Genomic DNA, 26,805 nt, shown 5'->3' on the forward strand with positions numbered 1-26,805 from the left:
GTTTAGCCTGCAGAAGAGAAGAATGAGGGGGGATTTGATAGCTGCTTTCAACTACCTGAAAGGGGGTTCCAAAGAAGATGGCTCTAGACTGTTCTCAATGGTAGCAGATGACAGAACGAGGAGTAATGGTCTCAAGTTGCAGTGGGGGAGGTTTAGATTGGATATTAGGAAAAACTTTTTCACTAAGAGGGTGGTGAAACACTGGAATGCGTTACCTAGGGAGGTGGTAGAATCGCCTTCCTTGGAGGTTTTTAAGGTCAGGCTTGACAAAGCCCTGCCTGGGATGATTTAACTGGGAATTGGTCCAGCTTCGAGCAGGGGGTTGGACTAGATGACCTTCTGGGGTCCCTTCCAACCCTGATATTCTATGATTCCATCCACCATGGTAGGACACTTTACCACTCCAGGCCAGTAGCACGTACTCGGGAATCATTGTAGAACAAAGCATGGCAGTGTATGTTTGCTGGCGTTCAAACAACATCCGTTCTTTATCTCTGTGTTATCCTCAGGAGAGTGATATCATTCATGGTCACCTGGTTAAATAGGGTGCTTTTCTTAAGGGGACATTCAGAGGTGCCCGTTCCTGCTGGGTTGTTTGCCTGTGGCTGAGCAGGAATGTTCCTCGCTGTTAGCCACGGGGAGTGGGGAGGTGCTAGCCACACGCTGGGGGGAGGCAAAATGCGACCTTGGAACGAAAGCACATGTGCTATGTATGTAATGCTAACAGCAAGGTTTACCCTGAAAGAGTGTACCCATTGTTCCATAAAATGTGTCTTTTTAAATACCACTGTCCCTTTTATTTCTCCACCAGCTGCATGTGTTTCAAGGATCACAGGATCTTCTCCTTCCCAGAGGCTAGTGAAGATCAGAAGGTGAAAAAAACGCACTCGCGATGAAATGTTTTCTGACCTCATGCTGTCCTCACACACTGCAGAGCACAGACAAATGCCTGGAGGCAGACAATGTCAGAGTGCAGGAAAGCACAAAAAGACCAGGAGGAGAGGTGGCGGGCTGAAGAGAGGGCTGAAGCTGAAAGGTGGCGGCAGCATGATGAGAGGAGGCAGGACTCGATGCTGAGGCTGCTGGAGGATCAAACTAATATGCTCCAGTGTATGGGTTGAGCTGCAGGAAAGGCAGCAGGAGCACAGACCGCCACTACAGCCCCTGTGTAACCAACCACCCTCCTCCCCAAGTTCCATAGCCTCCTCACCCAGATGCCCAAGAACGCGGTGGGGGGCCTCCGGCCACCCAGCCACTCCACCCCAGAGGATTGCCCAAGCAACAGAAGGCTGGCCTTCAATAAGTTTTAAAGTGCTGTGTGGCCTTGTCCTTCCCTCCTCCACCACCCCTCCTGGTGCTTCTCTCCACCACCACTTCTCCTGGGCTACCTTGGTAGTTATCCCCCTATTTGTGTGATGAATTAATAAAGAATGTATGAATGTGAAGCAACAATGACTTTATTGCCTCTGCAAGCGGTGATCGAAGGGGGGAGGTGAGGGTGGTTAGCTTACAGGGAAGTAGAGTGAACCAAGGGGGTGGGGTTTCATCAAGGAGAAACAAACAGAACTTTCACACCGTAGCCTGGCCAGTCATGAAACTGTTTTTCAAAGCTTCTCTGATGCGCACCATGCCCTCCTGTGCTCTTCTAACCGCCCTGGTGTCTGGCTGCGCGTAACCAGCAGCCAGGCGATTTGCCTCAACCTCCCACCCCACCATAAACATCTCCCCCTTACTCTCACAGATATTGTGGAGTGCACAGCAAGCAATAATAACAATGGGAATATTGGTTTCGCTGAGGTCTAAGCGAGTCGGTAAACTGCACCAGCGCACTTTTAAACGTCCAGATGCACATTCTACCGCCATTCTGCACTTGTAGTTGAACAGCTGTAGTTCAACTGTAGTTGAACGGCTCCTGACTACTGTCCAGGCTACCTGTGTACGGCTTCATGAGCCATGGCATTAAGGGGTAGGCTGGGTCCCCAAGGATAACTATAGGCATTTCAACATCCCCAACAGTTATTTTCTGGTCTGGGAATAAAGTCCCTTCCTGCAGCTTTTGAAACAGACCAGAGTTCCTGAAGATGCGAGCGTCATGTACCTTTCCTGGCCATCCCATGTTGATGTTGGTGAAACATGCCTTGTGATCCACCAGTGCTTGCAGCACTATTGAAAAGGACCCCTTGCGGTTTATGTACTTGCCGGCTTGATGCTCCGGTGCCAAGATAGGGATATGGGTTCTGTCTGTGGCCCCACTACAGTTAGGGAATCCCATTGCAGCAAAGCCATCCACTATGACCTGCACATTTCCCAGGGTCACTACCCTTGATATCAGCAGATCTTTGATTGCGTTGGCTACTTGCATCACAGCAACCCCCACAGTAGATTTGCCCACTCCAAATTGATTCCTGACTGACGAGTAGCTGTCTGGCATTGCAAGCTTCCACAGGGCTATTGCCACTCACTTCTCAACTGTGAGGGCTGCTCTCATCTTGGTGGTATTGCGCCTCAGGGCAGGGGAAAGCAAGTCAAAGTTCCATGGAAGTGCCCTTACGCGTGCAAAAGTTTCGGAGCCACTGGGAATCGTCCCAGACCTGCAATGCTATGCGGTCCCACCAGTCTGTGCTTGTTTCCCGAGCCCAGAATTGGCGTTCCACCGCATGAACCTGCCCCATTAGCACCATGATGCCCACATTGCCAGGGCCCGTGCTTTGAGAGAAGTCTGTGTCCATGTCCTCATCACTCTCGTCACCGCGCTGACGTCGCCTACTCGCCCGGTTTCGCTTTGGCGGGTTCTGGTGCTGCATATACTGCTGGATAATGCACGTGGTGTTTAATGTGCTCCTAATTGTCAAAGTGATCTGAGCGGCTCCCATGCTTGCTGTGGTATGGTGTCTGCACAGAAAAAAGGCTTGGAACAATTGTCTGCCATTGCCCTGACGGAGGGAGGGGCGACTGACAACATGGCTTACAGGGTTGGCTTACAGGGAATTAAAATCAATAAAGGGGGTGGCTTTTCAAGAAACTGAATGGCCCCTCAAGGATAGAACTCAAAACTGGGTTTAGCCGGCCATTGGTTTCACGGAGGGAGGGAGGAGAAAATGAATACAAAACAAATCTAGTCTATTTCTTGTTTTGAGCCACTTCATCTATCTTTATACATCTTGCTGGCAGCAGACTGTGCAGTACGACCGCTAGCCATCGTCATCTCCTGGGTGCTTGGCGGAAGATGGTGCAGTATGACTGCTGGTCATCATCTTCTGCTGGCTGCTGATTAAAAGACAGTGCACTGCCGGTAGGACTCAATCGCCATGAGACAAAACTTAAAAGGGAAATGACCTGGCTGAGTCACTCCCATGTTTGCCCAGGCGCCCCTGACCTCATCGAGTTAGTTAAAAGAGTACACAGGACTACGTCAACGATGGCTACCAGTCATACTGCACTGTCTGCTGCCAAAAGGCAATAAACTGCTGCTGTGTAGCAATGCAGTACCGCGTCTGCCAGCATCCAGGAGACATACGGTGATGGTTAGCTGCGCGGGCTCCATGCTTGCCATGGTATGGCGTCTACACAGGTAACTCAAGAAAAAAGGTGCAAAACGATTGTCTGCCCTTGCTTTCACGGAAGGAGGGAGAGAAGGGGGGGCCTGACTGTATGTACCCAGAACCACCCGTGACAATGTTTTAGCCCCATCAGGCACTGGGATTTCTACCCAGAATTCAAATGGGCGGCGGAGACTGCGGGAACTGTGGGATAGCTACCCACAGTGCAACACTCCGGAAGTAGACAGTTGCCTCGGTACTGTGGACACACTCTGCTGACTATATGCACTTAGAGCTTTTGTGTGAGGACACACAATTGACTGTATGAAAACGCTTTCTACAAAACCGACTTCTATAAATTCGACCTAATTTCGTAGTGTAGACATACCCTCAGTGTGCACACTCACAGGAGTTGCACATGGGCAAAATTGACATTCTTACTTGTACCGAGAGAGGCTATAGCAAGATGGCTCTTTGTCTTCTCTAATAAGAATACGTATCATTCAAGAATTGTAAGAGACCTTCAGAAAGAAAGATACAGAACATGTATTTTTACATAATTAATTCTTGCATATCCTTTTAATACAATATAGAACTATAAAATCAATTCAAATTAGCCCAAGCTTCAATGTCTTGGAATCCTACCTTTCCACTAAAAAAGTTTCAGAGTAGCAGCTGTTAGTCTGTATTCGCAAAAAGAAAAGGAGTACTTGTGGCACCTTAGAGGCTAACCAATTTATTTGAGCTCATGAAAGCTTATGCTCAAATAAATTGGTTAGTTTCTAAGGTGCCACAAGTACTCCTTTTCTTTTTACTAAAAAAGTTGAAGTTTAAACTTCCATAAATGAGTCTTTTCATGATGTACTTTAGTTATTTTAGAAAAATCTAAAATGGAAACATTGGTTAGTGAACTAGTTCTAATGATATAGTTTGCTGTGAGTTGTAAGGAAGGATTCTTCCTCACTTACAAACAGCCAAGATAAAAATCTATAAAAACAGTCATTAAAGAACATTAAACAGAACAATATGCTTAACCTCATCAGAGTGTGTGTCTAATTTCTTAATTGTTCTCAGACCTGGTGTAGACCGGCCCAATTGCAGTACTCTGCTATACAAGGGTATTAAAGTTTGAATCTCTCTTTCACTTCTGAGGTCAGCAAGAGCTGAAAACTTTGCAGACTCTGTGGGCAAAAAAAAATATTCTTGAGGCTCCTATGTGACAGTTTCCCCACACTGGTTGATATGAATGAGTTGTAGTATTCTAAATTGCATATGATTCCTGTCAGCTTCCATTCAGTGCTGCTGTTTTAACAAGCCTGATAAAGGAAGTGATGGGACGTTTCTTTTTTGGGGGCGTGGGGAGAGAATTAGTGATGTCCCCTGTCAAGCAGGAAAGAGATTTTTAAGCGGAACAAAGGCTTAGCATAAAATATGTGGGTAAAGCCTGAAACCTACGCCCTGGATGCTGTTTCCAGGAATGGTCTCACAAGGTTTGTCGAGATACAGCATGGCAGCACTTTGATTAAGCTGCATAGGTGGCCAGTAAATTTCCCCTCCTACTTCACTGTGTTAAATTGACAAATGTTTTAAATTGCATTTTTTAATAATGCTTTGGTGAAATAATGTAGATAATAAATATGTAAGCAATTCCTGCTGCAACTTTACTTATGTTAATCAATACTAATCCTTCTGTGAAAGATAAGGTTCAAAACATGACAAATTTTTGAAGAAAGTTTAACGTCTTTAAATGGACACCTTGTTGTTATTGTTTCAGCCACTTCGGATCAATGGTGTAAAAGTGTACACTGAAAACGTAGATAAAAGACAGATCATTTTGGATCTTCAGATCAGGTAATCCTTTTTATTTATTATCATATAAGAGCATGCACGTCCATTATAAAAATATTTTAGAATTTATGATTTGTTTATTTGGTTCTGCATTATTGTTATTGGGGTTTTTAGAACTGAATTTGTTAGGTCATTCTCAGTTCTTTAAGCAAATGTAATATCTTAATATAATTGTGCATATAGTCATTACCTAAAGCAGTCTGTAAGTTTTTGCTTTATGAATACACAATTCAAAAATAACTTGAATTTTTCTAAAATGACAAGTCATCCCAATTCCCTGGCTGCCGGCACCGTGCCTGGGGCTCCACTCCCAGCCCCGCCCCCAGCCTTAGCCCTCTTACCCCGTCCGCATCCCCCACTCCTGGAGACACAGCCCCACTCCTGGTCCTGATTCTGGGGCCATAGACAAGGTAAGGGTAGATGAGAGGTAAAAATTTTGGGGATCATTGCCTTAGTCTCTGATTGCTAGAAGTTGGGAGTGGATGATAGGGGATGGATCACTAAGTGATAGCCTGTTCTGTTAATTCCCTCTGAAGCATCTGGCATCGGCCAATTCCGAAGACAGGATACTGGGCTAGATGGACCATTAGTCTGACCCAGTATGGCCATTCTTGTGTTTTTGTAGAAGTGAGAGAGCCATAGTGATACTATTTGTCTTTCTGGCTTTCAATCTTGATTAACCTAGCAATGAATTTTCAGATGTCTGTATCTCACGGAGGATGTCTGCTATTGCAAGACTATTCCTTCATCCAGGAACAAACAGGCTTAAGATGAATACTTAGATGTAGTGGGTTTATTACTCTCATGAACCCTAAAAGAGAAAACAAGTAGAATTTATTCTACTGGATGTTGCAAAGTCCATAGTTTAGCTACCACATTAAATCAGTGAACATAGCCTTCATTTCCTCCAGGAGGCCTTATTATGGCAGTGTAAGAGTGTCCAGACAAAAAGTTCAGGTCTCTGTAGTCTGATGTTCTCAGCATGTTCAGTAAAGGAAGTTTTTTATGAATTACGAGTTTAAAAACTTCTTCAGGGCAGCAACTTTATTCCAAAACCCCAAGGTCATACAGCATGACGTTGGAACCTCATTCTTTACAGCACAGATTGAACCCTTCCATAGATTACAAGGCCAAAAGGGACCATTGTGATCATCTGTATAACACAGGCCATAGAACTTCCCCAATATAATTCTGTCTGATAATCCTCAGAACTGTCATAATATTCATTCACTTAAAGAAATATTCCTCCTTTAGTTTAGCATCAGAGTCCAGGGCTTTTACAAGCACTAATAATCTCAGAGCAGGATATTCATGTGTCCTGTACTGAGATTTGATAGATGGCCTTTAGTTAAACACATACTGCATATTCCTCATACAATCTTAGCCAATGTAATTTCCTTTGTTTTGGCAGAAGTCTTCTTAAGGCCTTTGTGCCCAGGCAAAGCGAGCAGTGATTTATATGTAATCTGCCTCATTTTGTTTGTCCAAATTTAAAGAATAATCCTGTTTCCCATCCTGGAAACATATCTGTATACCTTAGCATGAAGAATAGGAAAATTTATCTGTGCTTATCTGAAATTTTTCTTTCTTTGTGTAGGATCTGGCTCACCTTGGGACAAACAAATGATCCCGTATAAAGATGAAAATTAACATACAAGGATTTGAGTTTGTTGTTATGTAGAATTCACTGTGCTCTGGAATAGGAGAAATGTTTTCCATAAGATGTACTTAACAGAGTCGAATTTAGGAAAGTAGCTTTGAATTATCCTGGCTGTGGAAGTTTCCTCAGCTGGAGGGTGCATCAGGAGATGGGGCACGTCTCTGTTGCCAGTGATTGACAAATCTGGTTCTGCCCAAGGTGCAAGCAGGCTGAAGTACCCAGTGTAATGGATCTGTGGACTTTGGGGCTTGTCTACCTGGAAAGTTAGAGCTCAACCAGTGAGGGTGTATTTACAGTACGCTGGCTACTCTCCACTAACTCCCTGTGTAGACATTCTTACTGCACACTAAAAGTGCCTTTGTGACCTTTACCTTAATTCACTCTCGGGCTTATCTGTGCAGCAAACTACTGTATTGCAAGCCAGGAAGTAAATCTTTGCACACCAGCTTGCTGCACAGTGAAGTTCCATATGAACAGTGGTACAATGCAATGAAAGTCCTGGAGTGCAGCTTGGAGTATTACATTTTGATGTAGCAGCATGCTAAGCCCTGCTCTGCAGATTTCACTGTGCTGTAGCAGTGTCTGCATGGGACTGTAGAGTCACACCTTGGCTTGCTGTCAGGGTGGGTTGATTTAAATCAAATTGATTTAAATCACTAGTCAGGAAGACTCTAATCTTGGATTTCTACATAAAAATACATTCTTGTTGCTTGTTATAACCTTAATACGTATTCTTCACAACTCAGAGATAGGTGTAGGTACACATTATAGAAGCATAGGTACACATTTTAGAAGGTACACACTATGCATTTTTAAAGTCAGGACCAGCTCTACAGTTTTTGCCGCCCCAAGCAGTGAAAAAAACTGCTGCCACGGACGGCAAGACGGAGAAGCTGCCACTGAATTGCTGCTGCGGCTGGCAGGACAGAGGGGCTGCCGCCAAATTGCTACCGCCGCGGAAACACTGCCACCCCTTTCTAACTGTCGCCCCAAGCACCTGCTTGGAACGCTGGTGCCTGGAGCCAGCCCTGTTTAAAGTGATTTATTTTGAAAACTTTTCAGATTAGTTTTACAGGTATATCAGAAAATGATTGTTTGGTTATTTTATTTACCAAAGGTAACTGAAGCTGATATTTATGAAGTCACTATCTCCCGTTCAACAGGTTAATCATTAACATTTGGAGGATTTTCTTGCCATACTGTATTCGGAGAACATCAGACAGACAGACATTTAAATTGTTTTATTTAACTAAAACAACAACATTTTGTATTCTGGATTTATTTCTTTAACAGCAAACATAATATTTTAACAAAAAAAGCATATGATTTTTTGAATTTAGTTAAACATTCAAGTTTTTTAAAATCAGGTTTGTTTTTGTTAAAATTGTTTAAAATAGTTAAATGAAATATTAATATTAAAAATCAAATCGACTATGTCAGCCAGGTTAATATGAGAAACTTAAAAAATATTGGCTTCTGCATCTAACTCAGTTGTCTTCACCTTCATTTTCCTGTTTGTTCATAATCTGGAAAAGAAAAACAAGCTTTCCTGCTTTTCCAGGTCCCAAACAATTTCTCAATTTGGAATGAATTAGTCCAAAGGAAGAAAATATTCTTTCTACACTGGCAGAAGAAACTATTGCTGTTAAGTGCGATTATCACTTCAACAGTCTCTGAATCCAAGTGCTTAAGTCACTTCCACTAGTTTACTGGTGTGACTTTCTTTAAAACATCATTAGCAAACATATTTCTTGAATGGTTCTTATTCCCAAACTGGGTCTCTCTTACAGCCTGCTGCCGTTACAGGTTTTCCCTTCTAGTGAGCAAATGGTATGGTAAATCTCAAATCAATGGAGGCTAAACTCAGGAAGACCTCGAGACTTCTGGAATATGCTGCTCAAACAGTTTCACTTTTGTTTCTACTTCCTGTCCCTCCCTTCTCACATTTATCTCCAGACTTCTTCCCCTTGTCCAGATCTATTCCACCCCAAACCATCCTCTATTAATTTAATTTCTTGAAGCTTTGTACCTTTAGAGAGGTAAGAGATTGACTCTGTGTACACAAATTTGCAGAGGGATAATAGGGTTGAGGTCTGTTATTTCTTACTTCTATATATTTATATAAAACCATTTTTACTCTTAACAAGCATGTCATCTCTGGAGACACAAATCCACAGTTTGAGAACTGGAAAACTAAGCATCTCTGATGGTATCTTCTAGACTGAGCACTGAGTCCCATTGGGCAGATAGAAAGATTAACCTAAATCTATACAGAAGCCCCTGAAACCCCATAAAATTGGGTCCATAATCCATGAACTATTGGAACTCATTTACAAAACTTCTCTTAAACATTACATGAATATATTGTCTCATACTATAGAATTAGAATTTGTAATCCCTATTCCATGATGAGATATCTTTGAGCTGTAATGTATCTTGATTAAAACTCTTAGATCAGATTTTTTTGATAAAACGCTTTGAGGAAAAAAGCAATTTAAATTTAAAAAGATCCAATTTTTTTTTATCGTTGATTTTTATTTACCCGGCTTGCTGTGCAGTAACTTGCTCTTGAAACAAGCCCTAAAAATGTACTAAGCTAAATTGGCCAATGGCACTTTTAGTGCCTGTAAGAGTCCATAATAAGACAGAAAATATCATATTGCCTCTATGTAAATCCCTGGTATGCCCACATCTTGAATAATTAGTGTAGATGTGGTCACCCCATCTCAAAAAATATATATTGGAATTGGAAATGGTTCAGAAAGGGCAACAAAAAGGATTGGGGATATGGAACAGCTTCTGTATGAGGAGAGATTAATAAGGTTGGTACTTTTCAGCTTGGAAAAGAGCCGAAGAAGGGGGAATATGATAGAGGTCTAAAAAAATCATGATGGATGTGGAGAAAGTGAATAAGGAAGTGTTATTTACACCTCATAACACAAGAACTAGCGGTCACCAAATGAAATTAATGGGCAGCAGGTTTAAAACAAATAAAAGGAAGTATTTCTTCACATAACGCACAGTCAACCTGTGGAGCATTTTGCCAGAGGATGTTGTGAAGGCCAAGACTATAACAGGGTTCAAAAAAGAACTAGATACATTCATGGAGGATAGGCCATCAATGGCTATTAGCCAGGATGGACACGGATGATGTCCCTAGCCTTTGTTTGCTAGAATCTTGGAATGGGCAACGGGATGGATCACTTGATGGTTACCTGTTCTGTTCATTCCCTCTGGGGCACCTGGCATTGGCCACTGTCGGAAGACAGGATACTGAGCTAAATGGACCTTTGGTCTGATCCAGTATGACAGTTCTTATATTCTTATATGAAAATGTAATGCAGAGTAGATAGTGTGCTGTAAATTGACACTCTTGCTGCATGCTAACTTCCCCAAGTAGACAAGCCCTTATTATTTGAAAAAGTGAAATTTTCAGGTAAGCCCAGCTACATTTTCTTAATCTGCTTCTTGGTGGCAAAGAAGGAAGTGGAAGGGAGAATATTATTGTTTTTTTTAAATTTATTTGAAAGGCTCACAAACTTTGAGAGCCATTTAAGTAACGAAAAAGTTAGCAACAAAAAAAAAAAATCTAAATGAGATGTTAATCCATTAGGTCAGTAATCCTTCTGTTTGTCTGATACTGACTCACTAATGACTGTTATGGCTTGCCAGCTAAAGCAACTGTACACTTCATGGTCTATTAATTCTCCTCTTTCATACTATGAGTAACCCCCAAGGCACTTTTATGGAACACACCGAGAGGATGAATATCTAAGAAATCAAAAGGCTGTGGATTAAAGTGTTCCCCACTAGACTATGATATGTCTCTGTCACTTTAGTGATCTGCAAATTAAAGTAGTCTTAAATATTTCAGGACCATTATGATCTCAATTAGATAAACTGTGCTTGTTAAATGAGACTCCAAATAGTAGGTGATGGTACAGCCTAACAGTGTCGCATGTACATGGGCCCAGCAAAATGTGTTAAAGGGCAAAGTTTTCTCTAATATATTCTAAGATTAAAGGTTGTTACTGATTTTTTCCAGTTTGGTGCTGTTTACTTCTAGTGGCCAGTTTGTTTTGATAAACTCTTAACACACACAAAGACAAAAACTAATATATTACACACACACACACACACACACACAATATTTAAAAACATATTTAAGAAGGCAAAGTCATGCACTGAAAAATTAGGAAAGGCTGAATTAAAGTTGCCCATACAACCTTAATTTGATCTCTTTTTAGCATATGCATTATGATACAATGTTTTGTATGAATTATGTGATTCAGTACTATTTTTTCCACAGGACCCTTGTTTCACTCAGCGCACAAACTGGACCTGCTCTAGGGATAAATCAGGGTTGTGTAGTAAAGGAAGCTGTAATCTGTAGGACCCCTGCTTTATCTGTTGCTCTAGCTGAGAGGTGTGTAGTGAATGAGCCAGGGGATTGCTGGAAGAGATGGTTAAGACAGTTGAATGCAGCCCTGGGAAATGGTATCCCTGGATGTGCCACAGAGTTCCTATGTGATGCTAGACAAGTCACTTAAACCAAATATTTCACAGGTGATCACTAGTTGTGTGTTCTGTCATTTCTGGATGCATGATTTCAGATTCTGAGATCTAATTTCAGAGTGCTGAGAACACATAACTAAAACTGAAGTCAGTGGGAGCTCTGCTTTGAAACTATAAATTGCTGTATAATTCTAAGTACTGTGAAAAATCAAGTCCTAGGTGTGTCAAATTGAGCACCCAAAATTAGTGGATATTTTTGACCTTACTGTCTCTCAGCTTCTGATCTGCATAATGAGGATAGTAATATTCAAAGGGGTATAGTGAAAATAAATTCATTAATATGTGAAGCACTCCAGTACTATAGTGAGGAGTGCCATCAAAAAGCCCATGAGGAAATTAATAATTCTGTATTCAGAACAAGGTTTTAATAATGTGTAGTATAAATAAGGCCTTCATTGAACAAAGAAGAGAAAATATTGAACAGCTAGCTAAATGAGCACTATCCATTCTTTGCACTGAATGAGGCAGTGGTTCTATGGAAAAATAATAAGTGATTATGTAATTAAAGAATGTATTATAATGCATATGCATGAGGTGGCCAAATTCAGGTTGCACATACAACCTTAATTCTGGCATTTCCTAACTTTCGATTGCTTGACTTTCAAGCTTAACATTCTTTTACTGTGGGGGGCGGGGGTGGGTGTGCGCGCGCTCAAATGGTTCTTTGGCAATACTGGAACTTTTAGATCCACCACACCACCTTTTCCACTTGACTTAACAGAGTCATTGATAATAAAAGTAAGTTGTCATCCTCTATGTGGACCACCACTAGAAAGGAATGGGATACTTTGCCAGTTGGTTTCACAGATATATGCTGACAGAAGATGAAAGGTGAGACTCAAGAACGGAATCCAAGATTCCTGGCTCTGGAGGGGAATGTAATCTAGTGGGTACAATCTCCTCTTCCCATTCCCCCTAAGTGTAACCCCCTTCTGCCTTGACACCCTCCAACCTGTCCCTGTTCCAGTCACGTCACTTCCTTACCCCCAGCTCCTTGCCCCAGTCCCTGTCTCCATTCCTCAGGCTTCTCATCTCAGTCTCCTTCCCCAGCCAGTCCATACTCCTTCCCCTAAGTCTTCATCTAGTCTGCTTTTCTCGTCCACCCACATCCCTCTCTTCCTGAGCTCCTTGTCCAGTCTCAGCATCCGCCCTGCATCATTGTTCCATTCTCTTTGCTCACCCAATTGCAGCCTCACACTGAATCCCAGTCCCCCCAACCTATGCTTTTTTCCCCTTTCCTGGCTCCCTGTCTAGTCTCTTTGTCACCCAGGTGTAGCCTTCTTCCTTGGCTTGCAGCTGTAGACTCAGTTCTCCCCCTGCCTCACACCTGCTCCTTGTCCCAATCCATCCTGCCCTCAAGATCCAGTTCTTGACCCCTCTGCTTTTGAAACAGTTAGCTTTGTCCTCCATGCTGCCTGTGCCTACTAGAAGTCATTAAGACAGGAGAGACAGGCTTCCTGCTGTCAGTTCAGGATTCGTCATGGCCCACAACATCTGCAATTTCAGGGAAAGTCCTCAGGCCCGGGCTGGAGTAAACTCAGTGGGGATAGGTTTCAGAGTAACAGCCGTGTTAGTCTGTATTCGCAAAAAGAAAAGGAGTACTTGTGGCACCTTAGAGACTAACCAATTTATTTGAGCATGAGCTTTTGTGAGCTACAGCTCACTTCATCGGATGCATGCCGTGGAAACTGCAGCAGGCTTTATTTATACACAGAGAATATGAAAAAATACCTCCTCCCACCCCACTGTCCTGCTGGTAATAGCTTATCTAAAGTGATCATCAGGTGGGCCATTTCCAGCACAAATCCAGGTTTTCTCAGCCTCCACCCCCCCACACAAATTCACTCTCCTGCTGGTGATAGCCCATCCAAAGTGACAACTCTTTACACAATGTGCATGATAATAAAGTTGGGCCATTTCCTGCACAAATCCGAACCTGGATTTGTGCAGGAAATGGCCCAACTTTATTATCATGCACATTGTGTAAAGAGTTGTCACTTTGGATGGGCTATCACCAGCAGGAGAGTGAATTTGTGGGGGGGGGTGGAGGGTGAGAAAACCTGGATTTGTGCTGGAAATGGCCCACCTGATGATCACTTTAGATAAGCTATTACCAGCAGGACAGTGGGGTGGGAGGAGGTATTTTTTCATATTCTCTGTGTATAAATAAAGCCTGCTGCAGTTTCCACGGCATGCATCCGATGAAGTGAGCTGTAGCTCACGAAAGCTCATGCTCAAATAAATTGGTTAGTCTCTAAGGTGCCACAAGTACTCCTTTTCTTTCAGTGGGGATAGAATCTTCACCGATTTTAGCAGCTAAAATCCCTGAAGTCTCTACCGCGCATGTGTGGAATGGTTTTTTTTTTTTTTTTTTTTTTTTTTAATCAAAAGCATACATGGGTGGATTTTCATGTGGGTGGGGGAAATCTAAAGATACCTCCTCCCAACATCCAATACCTTGTTGCAAATTATGAGGGAGTCAAATGTTAAGGCCACAGAGATCATTGTGATCATCTAATCTGACTTCCTGTATAGCACAAGCTTTAGAACTTCCCAAAAATAATTCATAGAGCATATCTTTTAGAAAAACATCCAAGCTGGATTTAAAAATTGTCTGTGATGGGCATCCTTGGTATGTTGCTCCCATGCTTAATTACTCTCACCATTAAAAATTTGCACCTTATTCCCAGTCTGAATTTGTCTAGCTTCAGCTTCCAGCCATTGAACCATGTTACACATTTCTCCTCTAGATTGAAGAGCCCATTATTAATCTTCTTTTGTTAAGCTACATAGATTGAGCTCCTTGAGTCTATCACTATGAAAAGCATGGTTTTTAATCCATTAATCATTATTGTGGCTCTTCTCTGAACCCTCTCTAATTTATCAGCATCCTGCTAGAGCTTTTTAAATTAAAGGTAACAAAAAATTTAACATGTGCAAAACAAGATTACTGTGCCCCCCTCCTCCCACCTTGTTCATGAAAATGGCGGAACAATTTTCCAAAACAATTCAGACAGCATAGAAAACTTCAGCCCGAATAGTTTATTTGGCAAAGTTATAAGCAACTGAAAACAGGGTCCTATAATTGTAAGTGTCAGACAACTATAATAAGAGATGGCCCTACTAGCTCTGCCTATAATAATCAAGGGTACTTCTCAAGGTCTGAGTGTTTTCTCATGGCACCATACAACGAATGAGAAAATCATATAACGTGCCCCTAAAAGGAAGGGTGTGTTCATAATAAATACTTCCATTATTTCCCAGGACTATAACTTTCTGCTTTTTTCCTCTTTTACATACAGTTTTAAAGATGAGTACACCTCTTCCATCTGATTTTACAATCTGTCTTCAGAATAGAATTGTCTTAGTGCTTTAAAATTATAGTTATTTTTATATAGAATATAGTAGTTTCTGAAAAGCAGAACTGTTTCATATGAAATGTTTCGTTTGATTGGGAAAAGAATGTTGGGGTTAGCAATTAAATGTGTCACAATTTTAGAGTCTAGAAATGTAAAACATTTATACAGTACTGTGGTTTTTCTGTTTTTCCTCAGTTTTGTTGGCAATTGTGAAATTGATTTGGAGATCAAGAGATACTTCTGCAGAGCTGGTGTAAAAAGTATACAGGTGAAGTTCAGTTTCTCTTGTTTCACCATAACCACAGTTTTACAAAATTCTCACATTTGTCATGACACAATTTACCAGTTGACACACAAAATATAATTTACTAATTCTGTTGCTTTTGTTATTACCTTTGAATTACATACCATTGGTCTTTGTTACAATATAGTAATTTAAATTGCATTAGTATACTCTTGACATACTAATTAATTTATTCTTTCAAATATGGAAATAAATGTTAAACATATGGTATGTTCTGCTGAGAACAGCATGGGGCAGAAATAAAAGTTTTTAAGAATGAATTAGTTCATAAGGTATATTTATAAGAATTCACGTTTACTTGTGTCTGTTGTGGGGCGACGACTGACCGGTGCGGTGCCTCCTGTCGGTCATCCTGGAAATTAGCTCTTCCAGCCAGGAGTGCCCTCTGCAGGCTGGCGTCTCGCCTGCCGCTGGCCCCGGTGTCCCTCCCGGACCCTGGTAGCCTCCTTGTTAGGGTTCCTTCCCAGCAGTAACCCACAATCCAAGTCTCCCACCTAGGGGATCCCCCAACCCTCTTCCCCCACCTTGCCTTAGTGGCCACTGCCAGTCACCATCTAGCCCCCGCTGCCTGGGGCAGACTGCAGTCTATGAACCACTCATCATTGGCAAGAGGGTTTGAACCAGCTGCCTCTGCCTATCTCTGGGCTGCCCCTCTGCAGCCCCAGTGCCCTTTCATAGGCCTTTCACTATGTCTGCAGCCTGGGGCTTTGATAGGCTGGAGCTCCCCAGCTCCCTCTGCCCTTCCCTAGCACTGCTCCACCCTAGGTACCCTTCTTAGCTTCCCAGGCAGCCAGGTCCTTCTCTCTCTAGGAAGCTAGAAAGAGTATCTGTCTTCATTTCTGGCCCACAGCCCTCTTATAAGGGCCAGGTGGACTTAGATTAAGCTGGCCACAGCTGTGGCTGCTTTCCCAATCAGCCTGCTTTTCCTATTCACAGTCCTCTCCCGGGCTGCTTTAATCCCTTCAGGACAGGAGCGAGGTAGTCACCCCGCTGCACAGCTATACATGTATGTCTGTTGCAGCACTTTGTGGCATATGAGTAAATACATATTTCCACATTTATTATTTATTTGTAGTAAAGTAGCATCCATGAATGTTTAGCATCAATTGTATATAAATCAAAAGTATGCTAGTGTGACTTAACACAATTTAGTGTGAATGCGTCCATTTACAGAGGACTTGCACAAAGACCTATGTACCACTTAACTCCCCCTTGTTAAGGGCTTTAGTTAGACTTCAGTGGCATATAGGGCCATCTGCACTTGCATAAACTCACCCGTAATGAAAGACTTTCAAAAACATAGTTGTGTGTGTATTTTCTACTGGGTGCACTTAATCTACATAAAGTACCTATATTGGTTGGAGTGAATTACATTATCCTTTTATTTTTTTTCCCCTTTTTCAGATTCATGGTACTATGAGGGTTATCCTGGAACCACTGATTGGAGACATGCCCTTAATTGGAGCGCTATCTATTTTTTTCCTTAGGAAACCCGTAAGTAAAAAAATCTAGCTATGAATCATTGCTCTGCTTTTTGCCTAGTGTATAATAAGAATAGTAAGAATGAATGAGGTCTTCTGATTTTATGATGGAAAGAGACTGAAGCATGAGGACTCTTTATGCATCACAAGAATTCCCTGGACTTACCTTATCACAGGACATTATCTAGAAGGTTTGACTATCAACCTAGCAAAAGTTGCAGTGCCTTTAGTGGCAAGACTTTTTTTTTTAACCTTGGAATTATATTCATAGTGAAATTAGATTCACAGGTCTTAGAACGATAACATTTACATAACACCTTTCCTGTTAGTCAGATTTTTTTTTACATATTTTTAAATCTGATTTCTGTATTCGAAATCAGACTGTTGGTGCAATCACATTTTAGAAATCTACCATTTCTCCAGGCACTTGTCTATTCAAGATGTCTCTGTGCCATAGAAACAACAATGAAAATAGACACTTCTTTTGATTTTATTGAGCCAAAACCAATTCATATTGTGTATTCACACATCAAAAAGATGTACAGCTAGCAGGAGTCTATCTTTGCAAAAGCAGGTATGTTTCCTTAAATTGAGTAAAGTTGTTGTTTCAAATCTGTTAACATTCAGGGATGACTTTAACTACAGTTAGTAGTTTTGCAATTTCATTTTTGAGTTCCTTCAGAACTCTTGGGTGAATACCATCTGATCCTGGTGACTTATTGCTGTTTAATTTATCAATTTGTTCCAAAACATCTGTGATGGTGCCCCCCATAAGGCTTTATGGAAATATACTTATGAATATATATCTGACATAACTAGAATGTGTTTTATGCTACATATGCCATGTAACATATCTCTGTAAAGATTATGATCTACTGAATCTATTAATCCTATTTGTATGCATGTATCATTTTTGTAGTCAAAGTTATGAATATTGGCTGCATACTTGTTTGATTCTGAGTAGGTTTTAGTGAAGCAGTTGGTCAGCTTCCTGAGAAAAGACTATTCTCAGTAAGTGCCCAGTCAAGAAGCCCTTAAGCCAACAATGAACTTGGAGACGCCAGTCCACATCTGGGCTTTCCCAGGAATGTGGCTGACTGGTAAGGAACTCAGTCATGCATGGACATGTGACTTGCCCAGGTGACTCCAAAGCTCCATTTTGTAGCTGGGCTTTGCATAGGAGAGAGGAGGGGGTCTCCACCGACAAGAGAAAGTCTATTTAAACCCCCGGAGACCCCTCCATTTTGTCTTCAGCTGGCTAAAGAGAGAGCCTCTCCACCCCCAAGGATACCTGAAAGAAACTGGAACAAAGCATAGTAACTACAGGTGGTGTGAGTGATTGCTGTACCCAGACTAGAAGGAGATTAGTCTGTAAAAGGAAACTTACTGGGTGAGAATTTTATCTGTATTCAGTTTTATTACTGTACTAGACTTAGACTTGCATGTTTTATTTTATTTCACTTGGTAATTCACTTTGTTTTGTCTGTTACTACTGGAACCACTTAAATCCTACTTTCTGTATTTAATCAAATCACTTTTTTACTTAATACATACTCCGGGTTAATTAATAATACTTGGGAGTGCAAACAGCTGTGCATATCTCTCTATCAGTGTTATAGAGGGTGAACAATTTATGAGTTTACCCTGTATAAGGTAAACTTTATACAGGGTAAAACGGATTTATTTAGGGTTTGGACCCCACTGGAAGTTGGGCATCTGAGTGTTAAAGGCAGGAACACTTCTTAACTTGCTTTCAGTTAAGTCTGCAGCTTTGGGGTAAGTGGTTCAGACCCTGGGTCTGTGTTGGAGCAAAATGGTGTGTCTTGCTCAGCAAGACAGGGTGCTGGAGTCCTAAGCTGGCAGGGAAAGCAGGGGCAGAAGTAGTTTTGGCACATCAGGTGGCAGCTCCCAGGGGGTTTCTCTGATCCAACCTGTCAGAACACTCTCTAATGGTACCTCAATCTGGGACAGTTCCTCAGATCTGTCACCTAAAAAGAATGGCTCAGGTTTGGGAATTGTGCTTAGAACTGCCTCTCCATTTATCCTTTTCACCATTTCTTCCTTTGACATAAATAGAATATAGTTTTTTCTATCCTATTCTGAATCTGAATGTTTGTCGTTGTCTCAATAAACATTTTCTAGAATTCTTTGTTCACAGGACGCTAAAATATCCTCCAGGGCAAGTTTGCAAATCAGATAGCATTTGTACATTTTCATTCTAGGAAAAGCCTTAGAGCAACTGATGCTACTACACCTAGATTGGTTAGAGATGTTCTGTTTGAGGAGACTTACAGCTCATATAGCTACGAAGTCATCCTTTACAGATCGTTTCATCCATCTGGGACAAACAATTAATGCCTAGTAAAAGGGAATATGGGTGAAAATTGCAGAGGTATATGTAAAAAATGTTAAGGAAATATTTCAAGGATAAATTGATAAGATAAGGGGGTGGAGTCACGTAGTATTGCTACATGTAGGCAACATTGGATGACTGGAATTTAAAAGAATTTTAGTTTTGTATTTGGAAGAAATTGACTGCCTTTTTGTGGGAGGTCAGGAAATTTATTTCTATTTCTCCCCACAATGAACTCCCTCTCCAAAATGAGTAAAAGTGTAGGGATTTAGGGGGGTTCTGTTGGTTTTGGGAGCATTTTTATCCTTTGGCATGAAAAATGTAAGAGTGTAGAGGATAGAAATGGAAGAGTTATTGAGTTGTTCAGACATGAATGGCCTATATCCTGCTTCTGGCTCTATATGACTATATACCAATTTATCACAAGGGATGTCACATGGGAGCCTTTGTTCATGTTAGCTCAGGGCTACTTGTCTAACAGGTGATGTAAATGCAAATCCTTTGAGTTAAGATTTTAAATTAGATGCAAATCCCAATTAAAATCCCTTCCTAAAAGGTGTAGGTCACTTTATGAGTGACATGATGCCAGAGTAGTACATATCTTTTAGAGTCTCAAGATCTAGCAGTTGAGATTCACATGGCCAAATCCCCCCACCAAATTCTGTGTCTGTACATGCCCATTTAGTTCTTGTAAAAGGTGCCAGATAGACAGTGAAGCACTCTATTCTCAGAACAGGCACAGTCTGGTACAAATCTCCTTCAGATTGTAGTTCGTTCTGCATTCCCCTGGGCCTTAGCTGAAGTCTCATTTGAAAAAAAAAAAAAAGTTGCCACTTGGGATGAACTATAGTGTTTTAGAGATAGTGGACACCTATGCGCTAGAATGAGAATAACGGTGCTCTTGATTATAGGAAACAGAACTGGCATAGAATTGTAGGACTGGAAGGGACCTCAGGAGGTCATCTAGTCCAGTCTGCTGCCCTCATGGCAGGATTAAGAGTGTTATCTAGACCATCCCTGCCAGGTGTTTGTCTAACCTGCTCTTAAAAATCTCCAGTGATGAAGATTCCACAATTTCCCTAGGCAATTTATTCCAGTGCTTAACCCCTCTTACAGTTAGGACATTTTTCCTAATGTCCAACCCAGACTGCCCCTGCTTCGGTTTAAGATCATTGCTTCTTGCTCTATCCTCAGAGGGTAAGGAGAACAGTTTTTCTCCCTCCTCCTTATAGCAACCTTTTATGTACCTGAAAACTGTTATCATGTCCCCCCTCAGTCTTCTCTTTTCCAGACTAAACAAACCCAGTGTTTTCAATCTTCCCTCATAGGTCATGTTTTGTAGACGTTTAATCATTTTTGTTGCTCTTCCCTGCACTTTCTCCAATTTGTCCACATCTTTCCTGAAGTGTGGTGCCCAAAATTAGATACAAAATGCCAGTTGAGGCCTAATCAGCATGGAGTACAGCAGAATTACTTCTCATATCTTGTTTACAACACTCCCGCTAATACGTCCCAGAATGATGTTTGCTTTTTTTGCAACAGTGTTACACTGTTGACTCATATTTAGCTTGAGATCCACAATAACCCCCCAGATCCCTTTCTGTAGTACTCCTTCCTAGGCAGTCATTTCCCATGTATGTTTTCAGTTGATTGTTTCTTCCTAAGTGAAGTACTTTTGCATTTGTCCTTACTGAATTTCATCCTATATACTTCAGACCATTTCTCCACTTTGTCCAGATGATTTTGAATTTTAATCCTATCCTCCCAGCACTTGCAACCCCTCACAGCTTGGTATTATTTGCAAATTTTATAAATGTATTCTATACCATTATCTAAATCATTGATGAAAATATTGAACAGAATCAGACCCAGAACTGATCCCTGCAGGATCCCACTTGATATGCCCTTCCAGCTCGACTGTGAACCATTGATAACTACTCTCTGGGAATGGTTTTCCTACCAGTTATGCACCCACCTTATCGTAGTTCCATGTAGGTTGTATTTCCCTAGTTTGTTTACGAGAAGGTCATGGGAGACAGTATCATAAACCTTACTAAAGTCAAGATTTACCACATCTGCTGCTTTTCCCCTATCCACAAGGCTTGTTACCCTGTCAAAGAAAGCTGTTAGGTTGGTTTGACATGATTTGTTCTTGACAAAACCATGCTAACTGTTACTTATTACCTTATTATCTTCTAGGTGTTTGCAGATTGATTGCTTAATTATTTGCTCCATTATCTTTCCAGATACTGAAGTTAAGCAGACTTGTTTGTAATTCCATGGGTTGTCCTTATTTCCCTTTTTATAGATTGGCACTATATTTGCCCTTTCCCAGTCTTCTGGAATCTCTCCCATCTTCCATGAGTTTTCAGAGATAATTGCTGATGGCTCAGATATCTCCTCAGTCATCTCCTTGAGTATTCTAGGATGTATTTCATAAGGCCTTCATGACTTGAAGACATCTAACTTGTCTAAGTAATTTTTAACTTGTTCTTCCTCAATTTTTAGCCTCTGATCCTACGTCATTTTCACTGGCATTCACTATGTTAGAAGTTCAATCTCTATGAACCTTTTTGGTAAAAACTGAAACAAAAACGTCATTTAACACTTGTGCTATTTCCGTTATTGATTTCCCCCCCACGTTGAGTAATATACCTATCCTGTCCTTGGTCTTTCTCTTGCTTCTAATGTATTTGTAGAATGTTTTCTTGTTACCATTTATGTCTCTAGCTAGTTTAATCTCATTTTATGCCTTGGCCTTTCTGATTTTGTCCCTTCATACTTGTGTTATTTGTTTATATTCATCCCTTGTAATTTGACTTAGTTTCCACTTTTTGTAGGACTCTTTTTTGAGTTTCAGATCATTGAAGATCTCCTGGTTAAGCCAGGATGGTCTCTTGCCATACTTCCCTAACTTTCCTATACAGTGGGATAGTTTGTTCTTGGACCCTTTAATAATGTCTCTTTGAAAAACTGCCAACTCTTTTGAACTGTTTTCCCCCTTAGACTTGCTTCCAATGAGATCTTACCTACCAACTCCCTGAGTTTGCTAAAGTCTGCCTTCTTGAAATCCATTATCTTTATTGTGCTGTTTTCCCTCCTACCATGCCTTAGAATCATTAACTCTACCATTTCATGATCTCTTTCACCTAAGCTGCCTTCCACTTTCAGATTCTCAGCCAATTCCTACCTATTTGTCAAAATCAAATCTAGACTGGTCCCCTACATTTTGAAATTTATTTTAAAGTCTAGATTTAATTGACTTAGGACTGCAGGTGGAGTAGAGTATGAAAATCAGAAATACTGTGAATAACCATAACATTCCTGAAAATGTCAGATCCTACTAATACCTTGAGACTCTGCCAGTGAGTCAGTCCTACCCCTACTGAATAGCACTTGTCCAAAAAGCAATCGACTCATAAAATAACTTTTACACAGCAGGTTTATTACTGCTAAGTAGTAATGTTTTTTGTTTTATTACAAGATTTCTTTCCCACTGTATCTTCTTCAATATTTGTGTGTTAATCTTCTGCAGCAGGATCTAAAATAACTTTTAGTATAGTAGTGAAGTTCTATAACAAAATCCTTTCTACCATTTAGAAATGGAGTGGCTGTAGCCAAGAAAAGTTTTCCTTCACTTTATTTGTTAGGGGAGCAGAGGAGGAATTAGTTGGCAACTAGCGATGGATTTGTTCTCATATTTTCCAATCTAAAGTAACTGGCAATAGTTCCACTCACTCTGTATCATCTCTTTGCTGCCTTGATGACTATATAAGGCAACACAGCCTAAATTAATAATTCTGAACATACTTATCTAATGAGTTTGCCAGAGTCTTCTACCACTTTCCTGAACAATGCATAGTTTTTGGGGGTTTTTTGTTTTTTCAGCTGAAGGAGTTCCCACTTCATACTTTCTAATAAAACATATTTTAAAAACTAGATTTGTTGGTGAGGCTAATATGCATTTCAAATATGTTTGCATATGCATCTTTTTAAAAAGAAAATAATCTTTTAAAATGTTCTTATATTCTGAACCTAGCTTTTTCTTTTAAATCTGATGTGCCTTAATGCCAAAAAAATTAAAATGGAATCTTGTGTAATAGAGCAGAAAGGTGAGTCAGGAATCATAATGGGTTTTTTTGTATGACTACAGTAACTCCTCACTTAATGTTGTAGTTATGTTCCTGAAAAATGCAACTTTAAGTGAAACAATGTTAAACAAATCAAAATTTCCCATAAGATTTAATATAAATGCGTGGAGTTAGGTTCCAAGGAAATTTGGGGGGTGGGGGGGCAGACCAAAAGCATTATATACTGTACTGTACTGTGGTTGGGAGGTACCCCTGGCTTACCCCACACAGGCACAGCCTGCTGCAGGCAAGGACACTAGGAAGCACCTTGCGCAGCAGCAGCTTCCCCCCAGAAGAACAGGCACCAACTTTGCCGGGGGATGCTCCAGGCCTGCCTCTTCCTGTCTCCGCTCCACTCCAGGCCCACCTCTTCCCACCCCCACCACCTCCTCTCCAGAGCATTCCAGGTCCCCCTCACTCCCAGAAAGTCCTAAGGTGGGGGAGGAGACGGAGAAGAGGAACTTGTTCAGTGCTCCTTTGTAAAGTCGCTGCTCTTCCACAGAATCTTACAAGCAGTGGACAGAGCAGGCAGCCAAACAACGTTATAAGGGAGCATTGCACAACTTTAAACGAGCATGTTCCCTAATGGAGCAGCGACGTAACTTCAAAACAACGTTAAGCGGGAGGACATTAAGTGAGGAGTTACTGAATGTACACTTCATGAATGAGCTTATTTAACTATTGTGACAAAGTTCCTCCTCTACCTTGGTGGGTCTTGCACTTATTGGCAGATTTGCTCACCTTGGAGCTTCAAGGCAGCCCTCAGTTTGGCCATTTTCGTGAACCCACAGTCTAGGTCAACTCCTCCTGTGTCTGACCAGGAGTTGGGAGGTTTGGGGGGAACCCGAGCCCGCCCTTTACTCCGGGTTCCAGCCCAGGGCCCTGTGGAATGCCTCCTAGAACAGCTGTGTGACAGCTACAACTCCCTGGGCTACTTCCCCATGGCCTCCTCCCAACACCTTCTTTATCCTCACCATAGAACCTTCCTCCTGGTGTCTGATCATGCTGTACTCCTCAGTCCTCCAACAGTATGCATTCTCACTCTCAGCTCCTAGCGCCTCTTTCTCCTAGTTCCTTATACGCGTACAACAAACTGAAGTGAGCTCCTTTTTTAAACCCAGGTTTCAGAGTAACAGCCGTGTTAGTCTGTATTCACAAAAAGAAAAGGAGTACTTGTGGCACTTTAGAAAGATCTTCTATACTTTCCACAGTATGCATCCGATGAAGTGAGCTGTAGCTCACGAAAGCTTATGCTCAAATAAATTGGTTAGTCTCTAAGGTGCCACAAGTACTCCTTTTCTTTTTTTTAAACCCGGGTGCCTCAGGGCCTGCCTTAATTGATTCTAGCAGCTTCTTGATTAGAACACCTGCAGCCAATCAGCCTGTCTGTCTTAATTGTCTCCAGAAAGTTCCTGATTGTTCTGGAACCTTCCCTGTTACCTTACCCAGGGAAAAGGGACTTACTTAACCTGGGGCTAATATATCTGCCTTCTGTTACTCTTCTGTAGCCATCTGGCCCGACCCTGTCACACTATATATTTCACCTTTCCCTGAAAAGCTAAATTTAGCTCATCTACACCAAATGTAGAAGAATAAAATATGGTGTAATCAGTTAGTTATCCTGATTTTTTTTTAATTAGGTCTGTTTATAGTCATTCTGTAAATTCATGACAGAGTGACATGCTTCTTAAGTTCAAATTCCTTTCCCAGTCGCTCACCTTTCTGCAGCAACTAGAATAGTAGGTTATATATATTTTTAAAAAATGAAAGAAGACCGAATACAAATACATTTGCTTTTAATAGAGAAGATGCAGTTGATAGATAACATCCTTCCATTTTTATCTGTTTATTTCCTCCCTCTGGGTATAGGGCTTTACATGTATTTTTACTAAATCAAGTACTATCAGGAGAGATAGTCCACTTTGCAGTTTGGTCCTGTCCTCCTGTCTGCTACCACTTCAATTTTGGTAGTGGTGGCAAATTTGAATTTGCGTGGAATTTACAAAATTGGCTATGTGAATGGGACTCGGGTTCCTAAGGCTCACACTTTTAAGGTATTTAGGCATTGCTGTACTCAGTGTTGCAATGCCTAAGTCTCATTTTCAAAAGGGGTTTAGACACTTAGGAGGCTAAATCTCTTTTGACAGCCAGTGGGATTTAGGCTCTTAAGTGCCTAAAATCCTTTTGAAAAAGAGACTTAAGCGTTGGAACGCTGAATGTAGCAATACCTAAATACCTTTGAAATCTGGACATAAGTGATTTAGGCACTTTTGAAAATTTTATCCAGGGTCACATTCATACCAAAGAGATGTCTGACAAAGAAGACTATAAAACTCTCATGCAGGATGCAGGGGGATGGGGTTAGTAGGTTGTTTGATATGTTTGAATTGGTCAACAAAAACCTTCTGGAAACATTTTTTTAAATTGTACTGGGCTACAACATTACTTACGGACACAGTATGTCACCTTTTGTTACAGAGGTGCTCCATGGAATATCTGGAAGAGCTCCACGGTCTGAGAATCATTGCAATAAATAGTATTCTTTAGAATTACATTAATTTATATCATTTAGAAAAGTAAAAGAGGTCTTTGTAATGTTTTAGCAGTATAACTTACATCTTTTAATTCATGCATTTGATAGGTTAAAGTTGGGATGGCCTAAGTGAATACTTCCAAAGTACAGGCATTACCATGGGTTAACCCTGACCATCTAAAGCTGTGTTAAGTACAACAGTCCCTGCCTACATTGAGAACTACATTGAGTTTAACATCCTGTTGGTGAATCCAATGTAATTTCCGATTCTGTGGCCTTGCATGAGCTTTGCCGGAGAGGTTGAGGCATCATTATACCTTTGCAAAAAAAAGACACAAAAACAGGAATATACATTCCATTCAGCACAACCTATTTTACCAGCCATTTAACAAAAGGAAATCTAACACATTTCTAGCTAGATTACTTAACAGAAGTTCTGAAGAGCATTTCTGATCTGTTCCCGGAAAAAGCATCAAACAGACAGACAGACCCTTTGTGTCGTCTTCCCCCCCCCGCCACTTGTCTCCTCATTGGTCATTTTGGTCAGGTGCCAGCGAGGTTATCTTAGCTACTTAACCCTTTACAGGTAAAAGGGTTTTGCCTCTGGCCAGGAGGGATTTTATAGTTCTGTATACAGAAAGATGGTTACCCTTCCCTTTATATTTATGACAGCATGCATTGCAAAATAGTAATCCCACAGCAGGTGTTGGCATCATTAACGTGTACTCAAAAAGTAATTAAGAGTACATTTTTCAGTTCGCCTGTGCTGTCAGTAATACCTCTGATGCATCTACACTGGAGAGCACATTTGAGGAATAATTTGTTAGCCTGATCTTATTGGTCACCAAAAGAAAAGAACCTACATATCGGGATATTACAGCTGAGAGCAATCAGACTGTCTCTTAAGTCACTTCTACCTCAGGTCAGACGGGGGAGGGGGGGTAACAGACAATAAGATGGAACTATGTTATCTGAGCAAGCAAGGGTAGGCTCATTCCCTACAATTATAAATGGATGCAAATA

At 41.2% G+C, this 26,805-nt stretch overlaps 1 protein-coding gene across 2 annotated transcripts in view; it reads left to right on the plus strand.

Annotated features, from left to right (window-relative positions):
* The window catches only part of ESYT2 (extended synaptotagmin 2), a 130,310-nt gene that overhangs the window by 44,596 nt on the left and 58,909 nt on the right, over positions 1-26,805 (plus strand). For both annotated transcript variants that reach the window (XM_084618756.1, XM_084618757.1), the window contains exons 4-6: positions 5,314-5,390; positions 15,177-15,249; positions 16,690-16,779. In XM_084618756.1, the coding sequence (XP_084474882.1) occupies positions 5,314-5,390; positions 15,177-15,249; positions 16,690-16,779 (240 nt within the window). The remainder of the gene's footprint in view (positions 1-5,313; positions 5,391-15,176; positions 15,250-16,689; positions 16,780-26,805) is intronic.

The sequence above is a fragment of the Lepidochelys olivacea genome (assembly GCF_965140295.1).
Source record: "Lepidochelys olivacea isolate rLepOli2 genome assembly, chromosome: 2".
In the NCBI taxonomy this organism is placed as follows: Eukaryota; Metazoa; Chordata; order Testudines; family Cheloniidae; genus Lepidochelys; species Lepidochelys olivacea.